At 33.0% G+C, this 15,017-nt stretch overlaps 1 protein-coding gene across 1 annotated transcript in view; it reads right to left on the bottom strand.

Moving 5' to 3' along the window:
* Nucleotides 1-9,811, bottom strand: part of LOC110454712 — a 21,547-nt gene extending 11,736 nt beyond the window's left edge. Inside the window, exons 1-12 of the mRNA XM_021504366.1 lie at nucleotides 9,650-9,811; nucleotides 9,252-9,300; nucleotides 8,063-8,208; nucleotides 7,480-7,610; nucleotides 6,327-6,453; nucleotides 5,907-5,975; nucleotides 5,045-5,154; nucleotides 4,439-4,520; nucleotides 3,490-3,657; nucleotides 2,900-2,986; nucleotides 2,160-2,254; nucleotides 1,686-1,787 (exon numbers count right to left, since the gene is read on the bottom strand). Coding sequence (XP_021360041.1) covers nucleotides 1,686-1,787; nucleotides 2,160-2,254; nucleotides 2,900-2,986; nucleotides 3,490-3,657; nucleotides 4,439-4,520; nucleotides 5,045-5,154; nucleotides 5,907-5,975; nucleotides 6,327-6,453; nucleotides 7,480-7,610; nucleotides 8,063-8,208; nucleotides 9,252-9,300 — 1,166 coding nt within the window. The 5' untranslated portion in view covers nucleotides 9,650-9,811. The remainder of the gene's footprint in view (nucleotides 1-1,685; nucleotides 1,788-2,159; nucleotides 2,255-2,899; nucleotides 2,987-3,489; nucleotides 3,658-4,438; nucleotides 4,521-5,044; nucleotides 5,155-5,906; nucleotides 5,976-6,326; nucleotides 6,454-7,479; nucleotides 7,611-8,062; nucleotides 8,209-9,251; nucleotides 9,301-9,649) is intronic.
* Between the last annotated feature and the right edge of the window lie 5,206 nt (nucleotides 9,812-15,017).

Raw genomic sequence — 15,017 nt, 5'->3', positions numbered from 1 at the left:
GTGTGGTGGGGGGGGGGGGGGGGGTATGCAACGATAACTCTGGGTAGAGCTTGTTACTGAGTGTATGGAACGAACTCTGGATAGAGATTTCTAGTGAGTGTGAGGAACGGCAACTCTGGGTAGAGCTTGTTAGTGAATGTGAGGAACGACAACTATGGGTACAGATTGTTATTGAGTGTAAGGAACGACAACTATGTGTAGAGATTGCTAGTGAATGTGAGGAACGATAACTCTGGGTAGAGCTTGTTAGTGAATGTGAAGAACGACAACTATGGGTACAGAATGTTATTGGGTATAAAGAACGACAACTATGTGTAGAGATTGCTTGTGAGTGTGAGGAACGATAACTTTGTGTAGAGATTGTTTGTGAGTGTAACAAACGACAACTCTGGATAGAGATTGTTAGTGGGGCTGTAGAACGACAACGATGGGAAGAGATTTTTAGAGAGTATTGGGAACGACAATTCCTGGTAGAGATTGTTAGTTAAAAAGTAGAGTAAGGAACGACAACTCTGGTTATAGGTTCTAAGATAGTGTAAAGGACGAAAACTCTAGGTAGAGATTGTAAGTGAGTGTAGGGAATGACAACTCTTTGCAGATATTGCGTGTTGCATTGTAAGACATATTCAACCACGGTCAACTCAATTATTAGCGTTATATAATATATTTTACGCCAGGTTCAACCTTATGATTTCTCTTGTGAGATATATATTGATTAACCAGGCTTACTTTGGAGGTTATACTGTATAATCGTCCCAAAAATAAAGGCACTTTGCATAAATCTGCAAAGCACTTAATGCACAAAAATGACATAGTTTCGGCATTTGACTATCCGTTATATTAAAAAAATGTTTTATAGAAAATGGGTTTTAGTTCAAAACAGATGAAGTTATGAAAGTCTACAATTGGGAGAATTAAATAATTGTTATGGTAATTTGAAATAAATAAAACGTTCCAAAATTATTAATATGTACGAGAGATCAGGTAGAGTCATTTATAATAATAAATATACTATAAGAAACATTAAATAGGTGGCTGTTTTTTATCCCAAATTCAAAGTTTTGCAAATATGCTGGTATAATAAAATCACGAAATTTGAAGAGATTTACGAAACAATGAAATATTACTGATGTGACGTTTTCCCTGAATGCAATATAAAAATCATATGCACAATTGTTTTAAGCAACGACAGGGGTCGAGTGTGTAGCATGAACTATGACAGGCTACCATGAAATCCTTTTAAAGCATGCACTATATATGTTCACTTCATAAACATGTGTTCCATAAATATGGACTCCTTAAATATGTACTCCAAATATATGTAAATATGTACTCTAAACATGTACTCCATATAAATGCACTCTATACACATACACTCTATTTATATGCGCTCAATAAAGATTTACTCCATGAAGATGTACTCCATATTATGAACTTCATACATATGTATTTCATAATCATGTACTCCATACATATGTTCTCAATAAACATGTAATATATAAACACGGGTTCCTGAAGCATGTTTGCTCCATTTCTAATGAGATAAGTGATACAAAGTGGCAATGGAATAAAAGTATTGAAAATACCTCGAGAAAAAGGTTTTATTTTGCTAAGATCGTGGCGGATGTTTTTTTCTTGGCGCATGTTTATTGAAATTTCACATCTATTTTTCTTACACAACTTACTTTTCCCGTGGTCTATGTAGGTTGATAAGGAATTTGCCGGGATTAACCTCAGAAGCCAAAGCATACGTACCCCTAGTGCCGTCATTTGGGGATTTCTCCACTCTGAATGAACACCAATCAAGACATCGACAGATATATCATACTCCTAAACATGGTCTCAGTTAAAATGTTATATAACGTGGAACATTTTGAAGCTTGAGACTTTATAAAAAAAGGAAATAAAAAATGAAGACCTTAAATGATTATCAATACTTTTGTTCCGATATAGGAGTAGTGATAATAATATTTTTTGTTTGAGCATCATTCTGTCCTAAAGACAGTTTAAACTTCAACTACCATTGCAATACAAACACAACATGAAATTCAATCAAACAAATAGAGCGATTATCTATTATATATGAAATATACGTTTAGTTATATGATGTCCAATTGTGAAAACAAGGAACCTAGAACAATTCTGATATATTTACTTACGTCATCCTAATGTTCGGTATATTTGTAAAATATTTTGGCAATATCGGTCTGATTCTGTTGTTTACAATGTTCGTGTACTCTTCAACTATTTCATCCTGGTTAAAAGAATCAAATTAAAAACATCTCACGTCAGGAAGGTACATGCATGGGGTGTACTGTATGGAAATCCCACCTGAGAACCCTTTTATACAAAATAGTTTGAACTGGAGGCTTGCACAAATTTTAAATTCTGAGAGTGGGATTTCCCTATGTTACACAATTGAGAATTATATAATTACTCTTTTCTATCATTCCAACAGGTTCAAGTCGTTTTGATTGTCTACTGCATAAAAAAAAAAAAAAACTTTTCCCCTGGGATTATTTGACAAAACAAACCGGTCTTTGAAATTAACATGCAAAATTCTCCTTTATGCCAACGTAATATTGCGTATTTTATAGATTATTTTCTTAACCTGCGATTTTCTATCATACAAGATAGGAATTAATAAAAAATTATTGTAGATGTCGATTCTTTAAAGGTGATCATAGCTTACACACGTTTTATTGTACCTTTTAAATATTTTGGTAATGTCTACAATATTCCAAAATCCTAAATTACGTACGGAATAGATATGTTTGTAGATAAATTTGCTAATAAACCGCTTGCCATTACTTTCCTGAATTTGATAAATGTGTTTCATAGTTGATATCGATCTCGGTAAATATTATTCCACATTTTTATGTATTTTGATTTTACTTACTGCATCATCGATGATGAATCGAGCGTCGTTTTTAATACTGTCAAAAAAGGCTTTTACAGAACCCGTGAAGGAAAATCGATTCAAAACCTGAAATAAAACAAATTACAATAGAAACATTAAAAATAATCCGCTTTGTAGAAATACGTGATTTTGCTAATATTTAAAGATTAAACCAAAAAAAGTTTACCGTGAAAGTATAAACAGAAGAATAGAAAATAAAAATCTTCACAGGAAAAACATAATAAAATGGTGTTTTTTTCCGTTTATGAAAAATGGACGTTTCTTAGATTAAGCACTAACGTTTGCCCCGGCAGAAGGGCATGACGCTGACATTTTGGTATTGTAAGTAACAATTGGTTTGCAATGAATAAAATAGACAAAAATAATTGAAACAATCATGCGCATCTGAAATATTGAATCTATTACCTGTAACTGAGTGAGATCGGGTTATCTCAGTCGCGGGTTAAGCTTAACCGAGGTTGGGATGTTACAAAATCTTAGCCCGAGACTGAGTCAACCCGATCTTGCTCAGTTACAGGTAAAATATTTTATCAATCTTTGTTGTTATTTTGGTTTTTTTTGTTCACCACCTTTTGCATGTTTCCGTATATTCGGTTGACCTCCTGCAGTCCAAGGTTGTGAACATACTCAGGCGACACATCCTGAGAAGTATGCCAATTGAGACACGCTCGATAGTAGTCGACACCATTCCGCAGGGACTTAACAGACGTCTGAGGCCTCGTGTGATGAAGGTAGGTCTTTAATGGAAACAAAAGTAATATAATATTATTAATAATAATAATAATAATTCGAGGTTCTTATATACCGCTTTATTACAATCTAGTTCGTAGGTCGTCTCAAAGCGGTTCACAAATTAGTATCCGTGGTTATAGGGCCTTTGCAAACAGCCAATATCTTGCTCAAATCCCTGGGGAGCATACAGCCGGTGCTGCCATTTCAGCGCTCAGAGCTAGCATTCTACAATTCTAGCACTGCCCAAGCACGTACTCATTTACAACTGAGTAGACTGGAACAAGCGGAGTAAAGTCACGAGCCCGGCGTCCTACCACTAGACTACGTGCCTCCACATGTATATACATACATGTATTTCACATATTTACATGTAATTTGATAATTAAAATTGCATGCAATTAAATACATTTACATGTTGTACACTAACATGTTTTTCTTCCGTTTTATTTGTTATTGTTGAAGTTCTTTGCAGTGGTTTGTTATTAATTCAATATCCCTTGTGTTTTAGCTTCAACTTTGAGTTCCAGATATTGCCTTGTGTTGATGATTTGATATTTTTCTAATTGATGTTATTTCTTAATCCTTTGAAACCGAAATGTGAGAAATATGCATCTAAATTTAAATATATTCACATTGATAATGTAATCTCTGTCTTTGCTTACTTTTGATACAATTGAGTGATAGTGACACGTGATATATAAGAATCGATATGAAAAATATTTCACAATTCAGTTTTGCCATATTTTGCGTTCTTCCTTTCTTGAACTGTTAATTAAAACAACTCACGTTTTCTATATAGTCTTTAAGTCTTCTGTAAGAATCAAGTACTACTGCGATGCCCTCTCTACCTCTTCCCCTCAGCGACCGCCTTGATGATATGATGAAAATAGTATTAGCATAATTATGTACTGTTTAATTTGCACCTATTTATTTATAGTTACAATGTATATCTTAAATATTGCTTTACCTTTGGAGCCAAGCCGATATTCTATTGGTAATCTTTTATGAACATAACTAATAGATTGCTTAACAAACTAACATACATTTATGACATGTTAATAATTTACAAATTACATAATTGTCTGTTAATATTCTTGGCTTTGAATGATCGCTAAACCCTTAGACATATATCTTATCTGAAGCTAATGTTTATTCATTTTTTAAATTTTGTTTAGATGTTGCTAAAATGCACATGTTAATCAGTTGAACTAAATCTCACTAAACAAATCTCACTAAACATAAACATGAAAAATATGAATTGCATACTTCTGAATTTACACAAATAACTTAAAGAGAAATTGCTAAAAGTATACTCGATACAGCATATGATAAGTGATTCCAAAAATGACAAGAAATTGTTTCTAAAATATTGTTTTGAATGAAATCTTATACCTGTCTTTCTCAGGTATTAAAGACTTCTCGAGTGACTTGTTTAACGGAATATAAAAGTTAGACTCATCAACACCAACAAGCAAATCTTCAATTTGATCTGGCACTGCGGCCTGAAAATAATACAAATAGTTAACAAAGTAGTCGGCTAGTTAAAAAGTAAAGTAAAACGATTTAATATGAATAATTAATATATAATTTTATTACATTGGTACCAGTGAAATATCGGATTATATCAACATGATAAAACTGATATCTTTTACACTGTGACAAATATCAGTAGCGATATTTGCACAGTGTGAAAATATCACCTTTTCTATTGACAAATTATATCTGTATCTTCTATTCGCTGCATTCAAAGGCAACGTTTTTTGTTCAGATTCAAATGAAGCGACGGTTGAATAAGTGGCTGTTGTGGTAAATTGTTTGGTTACACACTTAAGTATTTACATAAATATACTATTAATAATATTTTTTATAAGCAATGATACCAGAAAATAACAGAAAACGTCGGAATTGCGTTGTGTATCCCATTCCAAATGGCGCGCAGCCTTGTTGTCAAGCATGACGTCATTAGAATATGGCGCTAATTATTACGCTTCTGATTCTCGCTCTTTTTAAATGCATTACATTTTTCATGTTTTATGTTTTAAAAATGTAATAAATAGAAAATGTAATGGTGTCTTCAGTAATAACAAATATATTTCACGAGTTAGGCTAATATTTTGATATTTTACACGAGTGCTGCATTAAATATCCTCTATATATTTACATTTCAACGATTCTCCTTTGATAAAAATGCACATTCTTTTATGCAAATACAGTTTGAATTTTCTTTTTTATATAGTTAAAATTATATACTTACGATAGAAACTTTGTGATATGTCAAACTGAGTCGAATAGCTTCATTCATCCTGGAGATTACTTCGTCGACCTGAAAGAGAACAATTGAAATGAAAATAGTAAATTGAAATATTGTTAGCTTTATGACAATATATATGTTTAAAATACACCCATCTTACCTATTTTTGATAAAGAAATAAATAAAAATTGGTTGATTGAAATCTCGTAACCTTTTCGTTTTGTGACATTGTGTATACTTTTGAATTCATTCTTAAACTTAACATAGTGATAACTAAATACCTGATTTGACCAAATTTACATATTAACACCAACGTTTGATGGGTAAAAACAATGTCGATGTACAGTAAATAGAAACCATGGGATTCTACGAAATCCTTTATTCCACTAAACACTGATATACTGGTAAGGTATGTTGTCTTACCAATTTTGGCATGTTGAACATTCTAACAATGTAATTTTCGAAGTCACCTCGTGTGTTAGTCTCCGCTTTTTCTACCGGAAAATACAAATGGATCCCCTCTAGAAAATTAACAGGACTCAGCACATACCTGGGGGTGAAAATGAAATCGGGTACATTTTGTAATGATCAACGACTATACCACATAATTAAAGCACTAAGAATACCGCGCTTAAAATAAAACAATTCTGGTGTTTGTAATGTTCCAAAGAACGAAACAGTAAACAAAACCATCGCTGAGGTGAACTATTTCATAATAGTTAATAATTACATTCTATATCACAGTCAAAAATCAACCAAGACAAACAAAGCAAAAAATTAACGTTACATTAACAGCTGAGATGAATCAAAACAGGAGGCAAGACATAGCATTATCGCACGTCAGACAAGGATTTCCCACGTCATACCCGATGCTAGATTTTTTTTTGCAATCTCGTCCGATCTGTCTAGCACCTCTACGTGATAAATTATATTTGACGATGTTGATTTGGTGATGTATTCATCCGCAAGATATACCAAATAGGAGTCGGTATTGAAATAATTCTTTTTTATCATTCAACATAATAAGTTTGCATTAACATTATTATTCCCAGTATATATATCTATTCATTTATGCCGTGGTTTTCATCTCCTATCAGCACAACCTACATGTACATTGTTTATGTGGACGCTTTCAAACGCAGCTTTAGTTGTGAAGAGGTCATATTAAATTTAGGGCCCACACGGGATACCTGTGTACCATGATAGAAATTGAAATATAATCGAACTATTGAGGTGCGAGGAGAAACACTTTCCTGTAACTATGTGGGTTTGGGTTACCTCGGTTATGGGATAAGAATCTGCAACATCCTGAACTCAATCGGCTTGCGTTTTTGTTAGAATACATTTACAGAATCTTAGTTTTCTACCGCGAAAACCCGATCGCGCTTAGTTACATATCATATGATTAATTGATAACACAGTTTGACCTATATCGATCTAATTAAAAAGTCACAAAAAGGGAAGACAACATAAAGCTATACCTATATCACGTCAACAAAATATGATATGCATCAAAGCGTAAGATTGAAACTAGTTAATGTGATGGCGTTTTTGCATGTTGTATAAGATTACTTACGTGGCCCATTTGTAACCCTCGAGGTAAGTTGTTATGTAATCTTTGAAAATGATATACTCCATTTGCTTAGCCTTGCTAAGTTCATCCTTGTTAATTATCTCCACCATTGACAGAAATGATTCAACCGCTGCCTGCAAGGTAAATCATCTTAAGTTCGCCATTCACGTGCAAGTAATAAAGAAAAAAATCTTTATTTTGCTTTCAACGAGTCTCCAGTAAATATATGTGGATGCGAATATTGGGGTATTGAAACATTGTTTATTGCTATTGTTATCTGAATGGATCCATAATGTGCTTAGTCTGCAGTAAACTATGTCTTTTAGATGGCTCTTCAGACTGATAGATATATACCAGAACACTAAATGACAAAATAAAGTCGACTTTTCGAGATCAAAAGAGACAGACAAGAAATAACTATTCATCACACAAAACAACACCATAAAAATATCGGCATTTTCTGAAATAGTACTGTTTGAGAAAGTGTTGTTTATGTAAGAGTAAGTATAGATAAAAATATTTCATACGTTAAAAAATAAAGTCCAAATTGTTTGTAATATTGATTTATATTATAATGTATACAAACCTTTTTTCGTTCAATCACAGACAAGTTCATTGATCGTGTGGCATCATTATACTTATATACGCCCTGGTAGGTTGAAAACTCTGGGGAATACTGCATCCGAAAGTCCCAGAAATGACGTAGTACGAGATCAAAGGTTACATCATCAGCTACATAAGACAAAATATCCGACATCTTTACAGTCACACGACCAAAGAAAAAAAACAATGACAACAAATGCAAATGACGGACAGATAAGATAACTATTAATTCGTCATTTTTTCACATGCACGCTTACACAACACACATGGAATCACGTCCTTAAATGACCTTAGCTGTTAATAGGACGTTACACAATATAAAACCAAAACCAAACTCTCACAAAAAACTTTGTAAGGAACACCGTGCTACTGCCGCACTTTTAACTGTATATCAGAAACTTAATATCTGTCAAGGTTCTAGCCTTGAAACATATTAATGACCAACAACATACTGATCTTCAGTCTTCAGATAATTGTTTTGTTGCGCTAACAATCTGAGTGATGACTGATAAACGCTAGAAACCTTTACCAGTCACTAAACAACATTAACAGGAGGTTCCTTCATGTTTGAATAAAAAACAATAAAAGTATCTAGTGTTTTGGCTTAAAGAGGAACAGGGATCATTTAAGAAATAAATGCTTCATCTTTCACAAACGACCCAAATATATGTATAACTACGGTAACTACGGTAATTATTGCATTATGCCTTCAAAGGCTCACAAGATGCATGTGTATTGACAATACTCGAGTATTGATAAATAATAATGCAACTCAATGTGTTTAAGGGAGAATTTATGACCAAATCAAATAATCCTTATGATTTGTTAGCATAACGTTGGTCAATGTTACGCTTTTAATTTACATCCGTTTAAATAGTAGATATCTGTAAAAGTCTTGTTCAGTTTTAAACAATGAACAATAGTTTGATACGTTCTTATGTTTATAATTTGTAAGCAAGCACAACGTTTTCCAATAATGTATAGCTCTAAATTAACACTATTTTGTAGCGCTCTGAAGTTAAGCTTAAAAGAACGAACCAAAGTTTAATACGTCATTACCTCCCCTACTCATGTTCATCTATAATAAATGTAATATTTTAAAATAAAGCAAAATTACACTTGTAAATTATACGGCAGCAATATGTGTGTAGGAGTATTGTTATACAATTTACCTTCAGCTGAGATAAACGCCCAACACAGCACACATACAAACATCCACATCTGCAAAACACAAGCCATGGCATTCCTTTGTATTGTTCGATAGTGGTAAGACATGTACCGATGATTTTATACTGCAAATCAGTATTTACACACAGTATACGACAACTACACACGTATTTATTGATATTAACTTAAAAAACAAAATAAAGTTGCAATAAAGATGAATATTTGCAGGAACATTTGATGGATAACAAATTTAGATGCTTCTGATTTTTCGTATATAATCCTTTAAATGATATAAGTACACAATAGCATGTATGAATAAGATAACTAGGTATATACAAAATAAGGATACATGGCAATTTAAAATATTACGTGCCTTCGGAAACATCATAATACATCTCCTTACCCTGATTTCTCGTTGTAAGCTTTAATTCCAGTTTCTATATATATCGTGAATCATATCAAGGCTGCGTGTTTTGTGCATCACAACATGGCAGGATGAAGCGTATCACAGTTTCAAGCCTTATTGTGTATGTCGATACAGTTTCCAGCCAGGGAGATGATTAACGTCTACAATTTCCTACGACGTCGTTGTTGTGTATATTAACGGTTACCATGACTTACATGCACTCTTCTTGAACCACCTATGCTAAAGATAACAGTTTTTTCACGTCGAGTGAGATGTTCACTTATCAGGAGCTCTCGGAACCTAGCTATAGCTTGTCCCTAGTGATTTAAACTTCTTTTTTTCTCCCTGAAGTGTGGTTTTTTTTTGGAAATTTTAAAAGAGATCCAGATGCAATCATACGTTTTTCCAAAACAACCCCCATTCTTTGCTTCTTGTAGTTAATATTGTTTAACTGATGTGAAATTGAATAGGATTTAACCTAAATTTCTTTCTCCAAAGATACAACACAGTGCCGTGCCGTGACTCGAACCCGCAACCCTTCGGTCACAAGCCCGGCGTCCTACCACTAGACTACCGTGCTTTCGAACAGCTATATCTAGTTTATTAATTAGAGGATAGTTGGGGAATATTGTCTCGTTAGACTAAGTCAATAACTTTGACTCGGCATACAGAATATTCTTACGCATAATGGAATCTTTAATATGAAAAATAGTTGTATATTTTGGAATATCCTACCTTCTATATTCTCGGTTAACGCATCATTAGACGAATTGTACAAACAACATTTCGGTATTGCCCAGAAGCTGGCATTCTTGCATAGACTTACATGTATACTGGAGTAAATGTACAACCTACACTTTAATATTAAATTAGTCATTTTTTATTTCAAATACAACTTGCCTATAATATTGTGAAGGTACAAGCGAATAGGTAAATTCACATTTGTATGACTACATAGCAGTTTATGCTATGAAAATAACCATGTTCGTAGCGGAACCTAGCAGATGTTATGCAGTCATGAACGATATACATTTATAAAAGAGAATAAATCTGAATGATGACAAGGACAAAAATTGCATCATAACGAGAAGCCATTGATCTAAACCGGCACGCGTGTATTGGAGAAATAGTTGTGGTGTTACTTGACATGTGTATTATACATTGTGTGCAGGTAAGTGAAGCTTGAACTTCTGTAAGTGAATAATTGGGTGGTAAAACAAACTTATATACTTACTGAGGAAATATAGCTTAAAGTATTGCTTTTAAGGTAATCCATAAATAATACACATATTTTTGGAAGTGAACAAAATCTATATTTTTATTTTCCACACACGCGAGTGCAGTATTTCCCAATTTTACCGCATATTTTTCCAGTTTTGATGCCTTTTATAAGTACACTCCACTGGGGCCGTTTTCTGTTCGAAGTCCAATACAATGACAAAAACCTTCTATATTTAAGGAGTGAAATATTGACACCCTGACAACTATATATTAATTTCTGGATCGATATAAATCTGATGGCATTTTGTTTGTGAATTTTACCATGTAATTATACAAATACATTTCGTAATAGAACACAGCTTAGTAAACCAAAAGTGTGGATTATCCCCCTTTGTTGCATGGTGGTGGCGGCTGATACTGGTTTCGGATTGTTCTTTGCTGTCCAGTCATTAACGTTGTTGTCAAGTACACTCAGTGGCATAACACCATTGGTGAGAACGACGGAGTGGAAGTCGCGGTATCAAACAATGAACCTGGTTACAGAAACAGCATTACTTATACAGTGATCCAGGAATCAATTAAGTCCGTTTCCGGTAAATCAGGGAGACTCTACATGTATAATGTGATTACAATAAAATACTTATTTCCCGTCCATTCCATTCTCTTAACTGGGCAATATCTTATTAAAGATAAACTTAGGGTTCGAATTCTGAATGTCCAGGTCCCAATGTGTATTTCAAAATTCAAATCGTTTGAAAGTTTGTCCAGGCCATTCTTCTTAACGGCTGAGTATAGTATTTAGGCACGCTTAAAAAATGACGATGCATAATCATTAACTCTAATGTCTTCAGTTTGGTAAGCCAAAATACAACTTTGTTAAGATACTTGAAAGATGAAGATGATTTATTTTCAACTTTTTTGATTGATTAATTATATTCGTTTACAAGATGATTTGTACATTTTATAATACTAACATATTATAACATGTAAAACAGGGTAAACAAAGATTTTACAAGTAATTTTGATGTGTAATGCATATAAGAATTTTTCTGCACCTTTTTATATATGTTTTTAACCATGGTTACCTGGTATAACCTGGTAATTGATTTAAGTTTATGTAATTTAACATAGCTTTATATTTCATTTGGAAATATTCAAATTGAATTGTTTTGCTTGTGTATAAGAAAACATTCTCTTTAAATTCAAACTGTACTTGCATACTTATTGTTAGGTGTTTTTTTAATCAGGAAATTCATGGATGCTCGACTTTCCTTCATGGACAACAAGAACACCATCAATTGGACCAGAAGATGGAAGCTCTCGTTGTGTATTTGTACTGATGTTAGGTTTTGGCAACTTATGTTTGAATTTTAGATGTAATTACACCACCATAACATAGTATGTGTAACATACTTTGGGATCATAAGTTAGGGGCAGAATGCAACTGTTGCATTTTTAACTTCTCAACAAATAGAGCAAACATTATATGCTTCCTATTTATATAATGGAAGGAATGTAATGTCATACATATAATATCTGTTGTTGCCAGTAATATAGATACGAAATAGCCAATTCTATTTATTTGTAGCCTAAATAGATAGCACTTTACATTTTAGCATTTTCTTTTTTTTATACTCTCAAATATTAAGGGCCACACAAAGGTGGGAAATAATCCTACTTATGTTGGATACACCAGCCATGAAAATAAAAGCATAAATCATTTGGTTTATAATCCAATTTTCATAACTATTGATATTTCACCATTAAAATTTGTTTTCATTGTTAACGACCCTTTCCTCTATTTGTTATAATAAATGTTAACTAATTCATTTTACATAATAATTAAATCTTCAAAGATGTGCTACCACGGCTGATGAGGCAGTGTCATGTGCGTACCTTCAGACAACATGCACTTCAGCGTCTGATTTCTTCATCAAAAACTCTCGAAGTGACGATGAAAAGATGTGACCTGCCCTTTTGTTCCAACCCTGGCAAATCTAAAAGGAAGCACGAGATGATCCGGTGCCCTTCATGTGATAAATGGAGTCATACATTTTGTCTGGGTCTGGAGGAGGATCAGTTAGTAAAAACATGCATATTCTGTTGCTAAAACGAATGTTGTTATTGTTGAGAAATCAAGTGTGATATACAGATAAGGACTAATATATGATGCAATGATATTAATTCTTGCGATCAATTGTGTCCTTAGCTGAGATTGTCTAGGTATGAATAAGGACCAGTTATAAATGACACCAACAATTTATTGCGGATGACTTTCAGTATTATGCAACAAATGTTGTCAAAAAAGTGATAAAAATACATTTATTATGACACTCCTGATGATGTATTAAGTTGGAAAGAGCAGGTTCAACAAGGGTAAACACGACTCTGAAAATGTGAAATTAACACATACATTTACTATTGTTCACTAAAACATTCTTTAAACATATCAAATATTTAATCAAGTACTTATACAAAGCAGACCATTTCGAAACCTTTTAAAATTACATTAATGTGTCAATTTCGTGTTGAAAAAAATAATTAAAAAAATGCAAAATTCATTAACTCACTTATATAATTCAATCAAGAGATTAAAAAATAATTTGTAATAAGAAAAGAAAATATGGCACTCATTGCAGTTTTTTCCTTTCTTGAACCTATTCATTTTATTATGTTATATTTTGGATGATTTTTATGATAATTTGAGGAAGAGGAGGCTGGTGAGGGTAAAGGTGATGAAGAGGATGATACAACTGGTGATATTTTTATTATTTATTATGATGATTTGTTTCTGTTAAATCATGATTGTCATCCATGTTGATTGTTGTGAAATAAATGTTAAAATGAGAAGCATTTCTTTATTATGTTATCTATAATTGCTGTTGATACATGACTTTGATCCATGAAATATGTTGTAAGTTATAAGTCGGTTACATGTAGCATATTGATTGAAATTAAAGCACTATCAAAAACAATTATTGGTAAACGATGTTGATACATGATTACAATGACTAAATAATTGAACAGAATGAATAACTTCCACAATTCAATGGGAGTGTGTGCTGGAACCAGATTGTTTATCTTTTGATATGTCAATCTCCCCATCCACAAAAGGAATCTGATGTAGAATAATTTTACAGTTTTAATATTTATTCATAAAATACTTATGCGTATAAATACCTATCTCTATTCAAACACGAATCACCAATCTACCCTATACTGTAGCTATAAAATACTCTTCTACCCCATAAAATAACCATCTACCCTATACTGCAGTCATTAAATACTCATCTACAACCATAAAATACTCATCTACCCTATGCTGTAGCCATAAAATACCCATCAACCCCCATAAGATAACCATCTACCTTATACTGTAGTCATAAAATACTTATCCACCCCAATAAAATAACCATCTACCTTATACTGCAGTCATGCAAAACCTAATAAACCCCCATAAAATACTCATCTACCTTATACTGTAGTCATAAAATACTCATCTACCCCCTTAAAATAACTATCTATCCTATACTGTGGCCATAAAATACCCATCTACCCTCATAAAAAAAACATCTACCCCATACCGTAACTATAAAATACCTATCAACCCCCATAAGTTAAACATCTACCCTAGACTTAGTCATGAAATACCTACATACTCATCTACCTTATACTGTAGCCATAAAATACTCATCTACCCCTTAGAAAATACTCATCTGCCCTATACTGTAGTAATAAAATACTCATCGAACCTATACTGTAGCCATAATATACTTATCTACCATATACAGTAGCCATTAAATACCAACCTACCCCCTATAAAATACTCATCTGCCCTATACTGTAGCCATTAAATACCTATCTACCCCCTATAAAATAACCATCTACCCTATACTGTAGCCTTCAAATACTCATCTACCCTCATAAAATAACCATCTACCTCAAACCGTAATCATAAAATGCCTATCTACCCCCCTATAAAATAACCATCTACCCAATACTGTAGACATCAAATACTCATCTACCCTATACTGTAGCCATAATGTAATCATAAACCATATGCTGTAGTCATTAAATACCTATCTACCCCCCTATAAAATAACCATCTACCCTATACTGTAGACATCAAATACTCATCTACCCC

The sequence above is a fragment of the Mizuhopecten yessoensis genome, unplaced genomic scaffold (assembly GCF_002113885.1).
Source record: "Mizuhopecten yessoensis strain PY_sf001 unplaced genomic scaffold, ASM211388v2 scaffold8035, whole genome shotgun sequence".
Taxonomy (NCBI): Eukaryota; Metazoa; Mollusca; class Bivalvia; order Pectinida; family Pectinidae; genus Mizuhopecten; species Mizuhopecten yessoensis.
The sequence above is the reverse complement of the archived record's forward strand: the minus strand, read 5'-3'. Positions and strand labels throughout refer to the sequence as shown.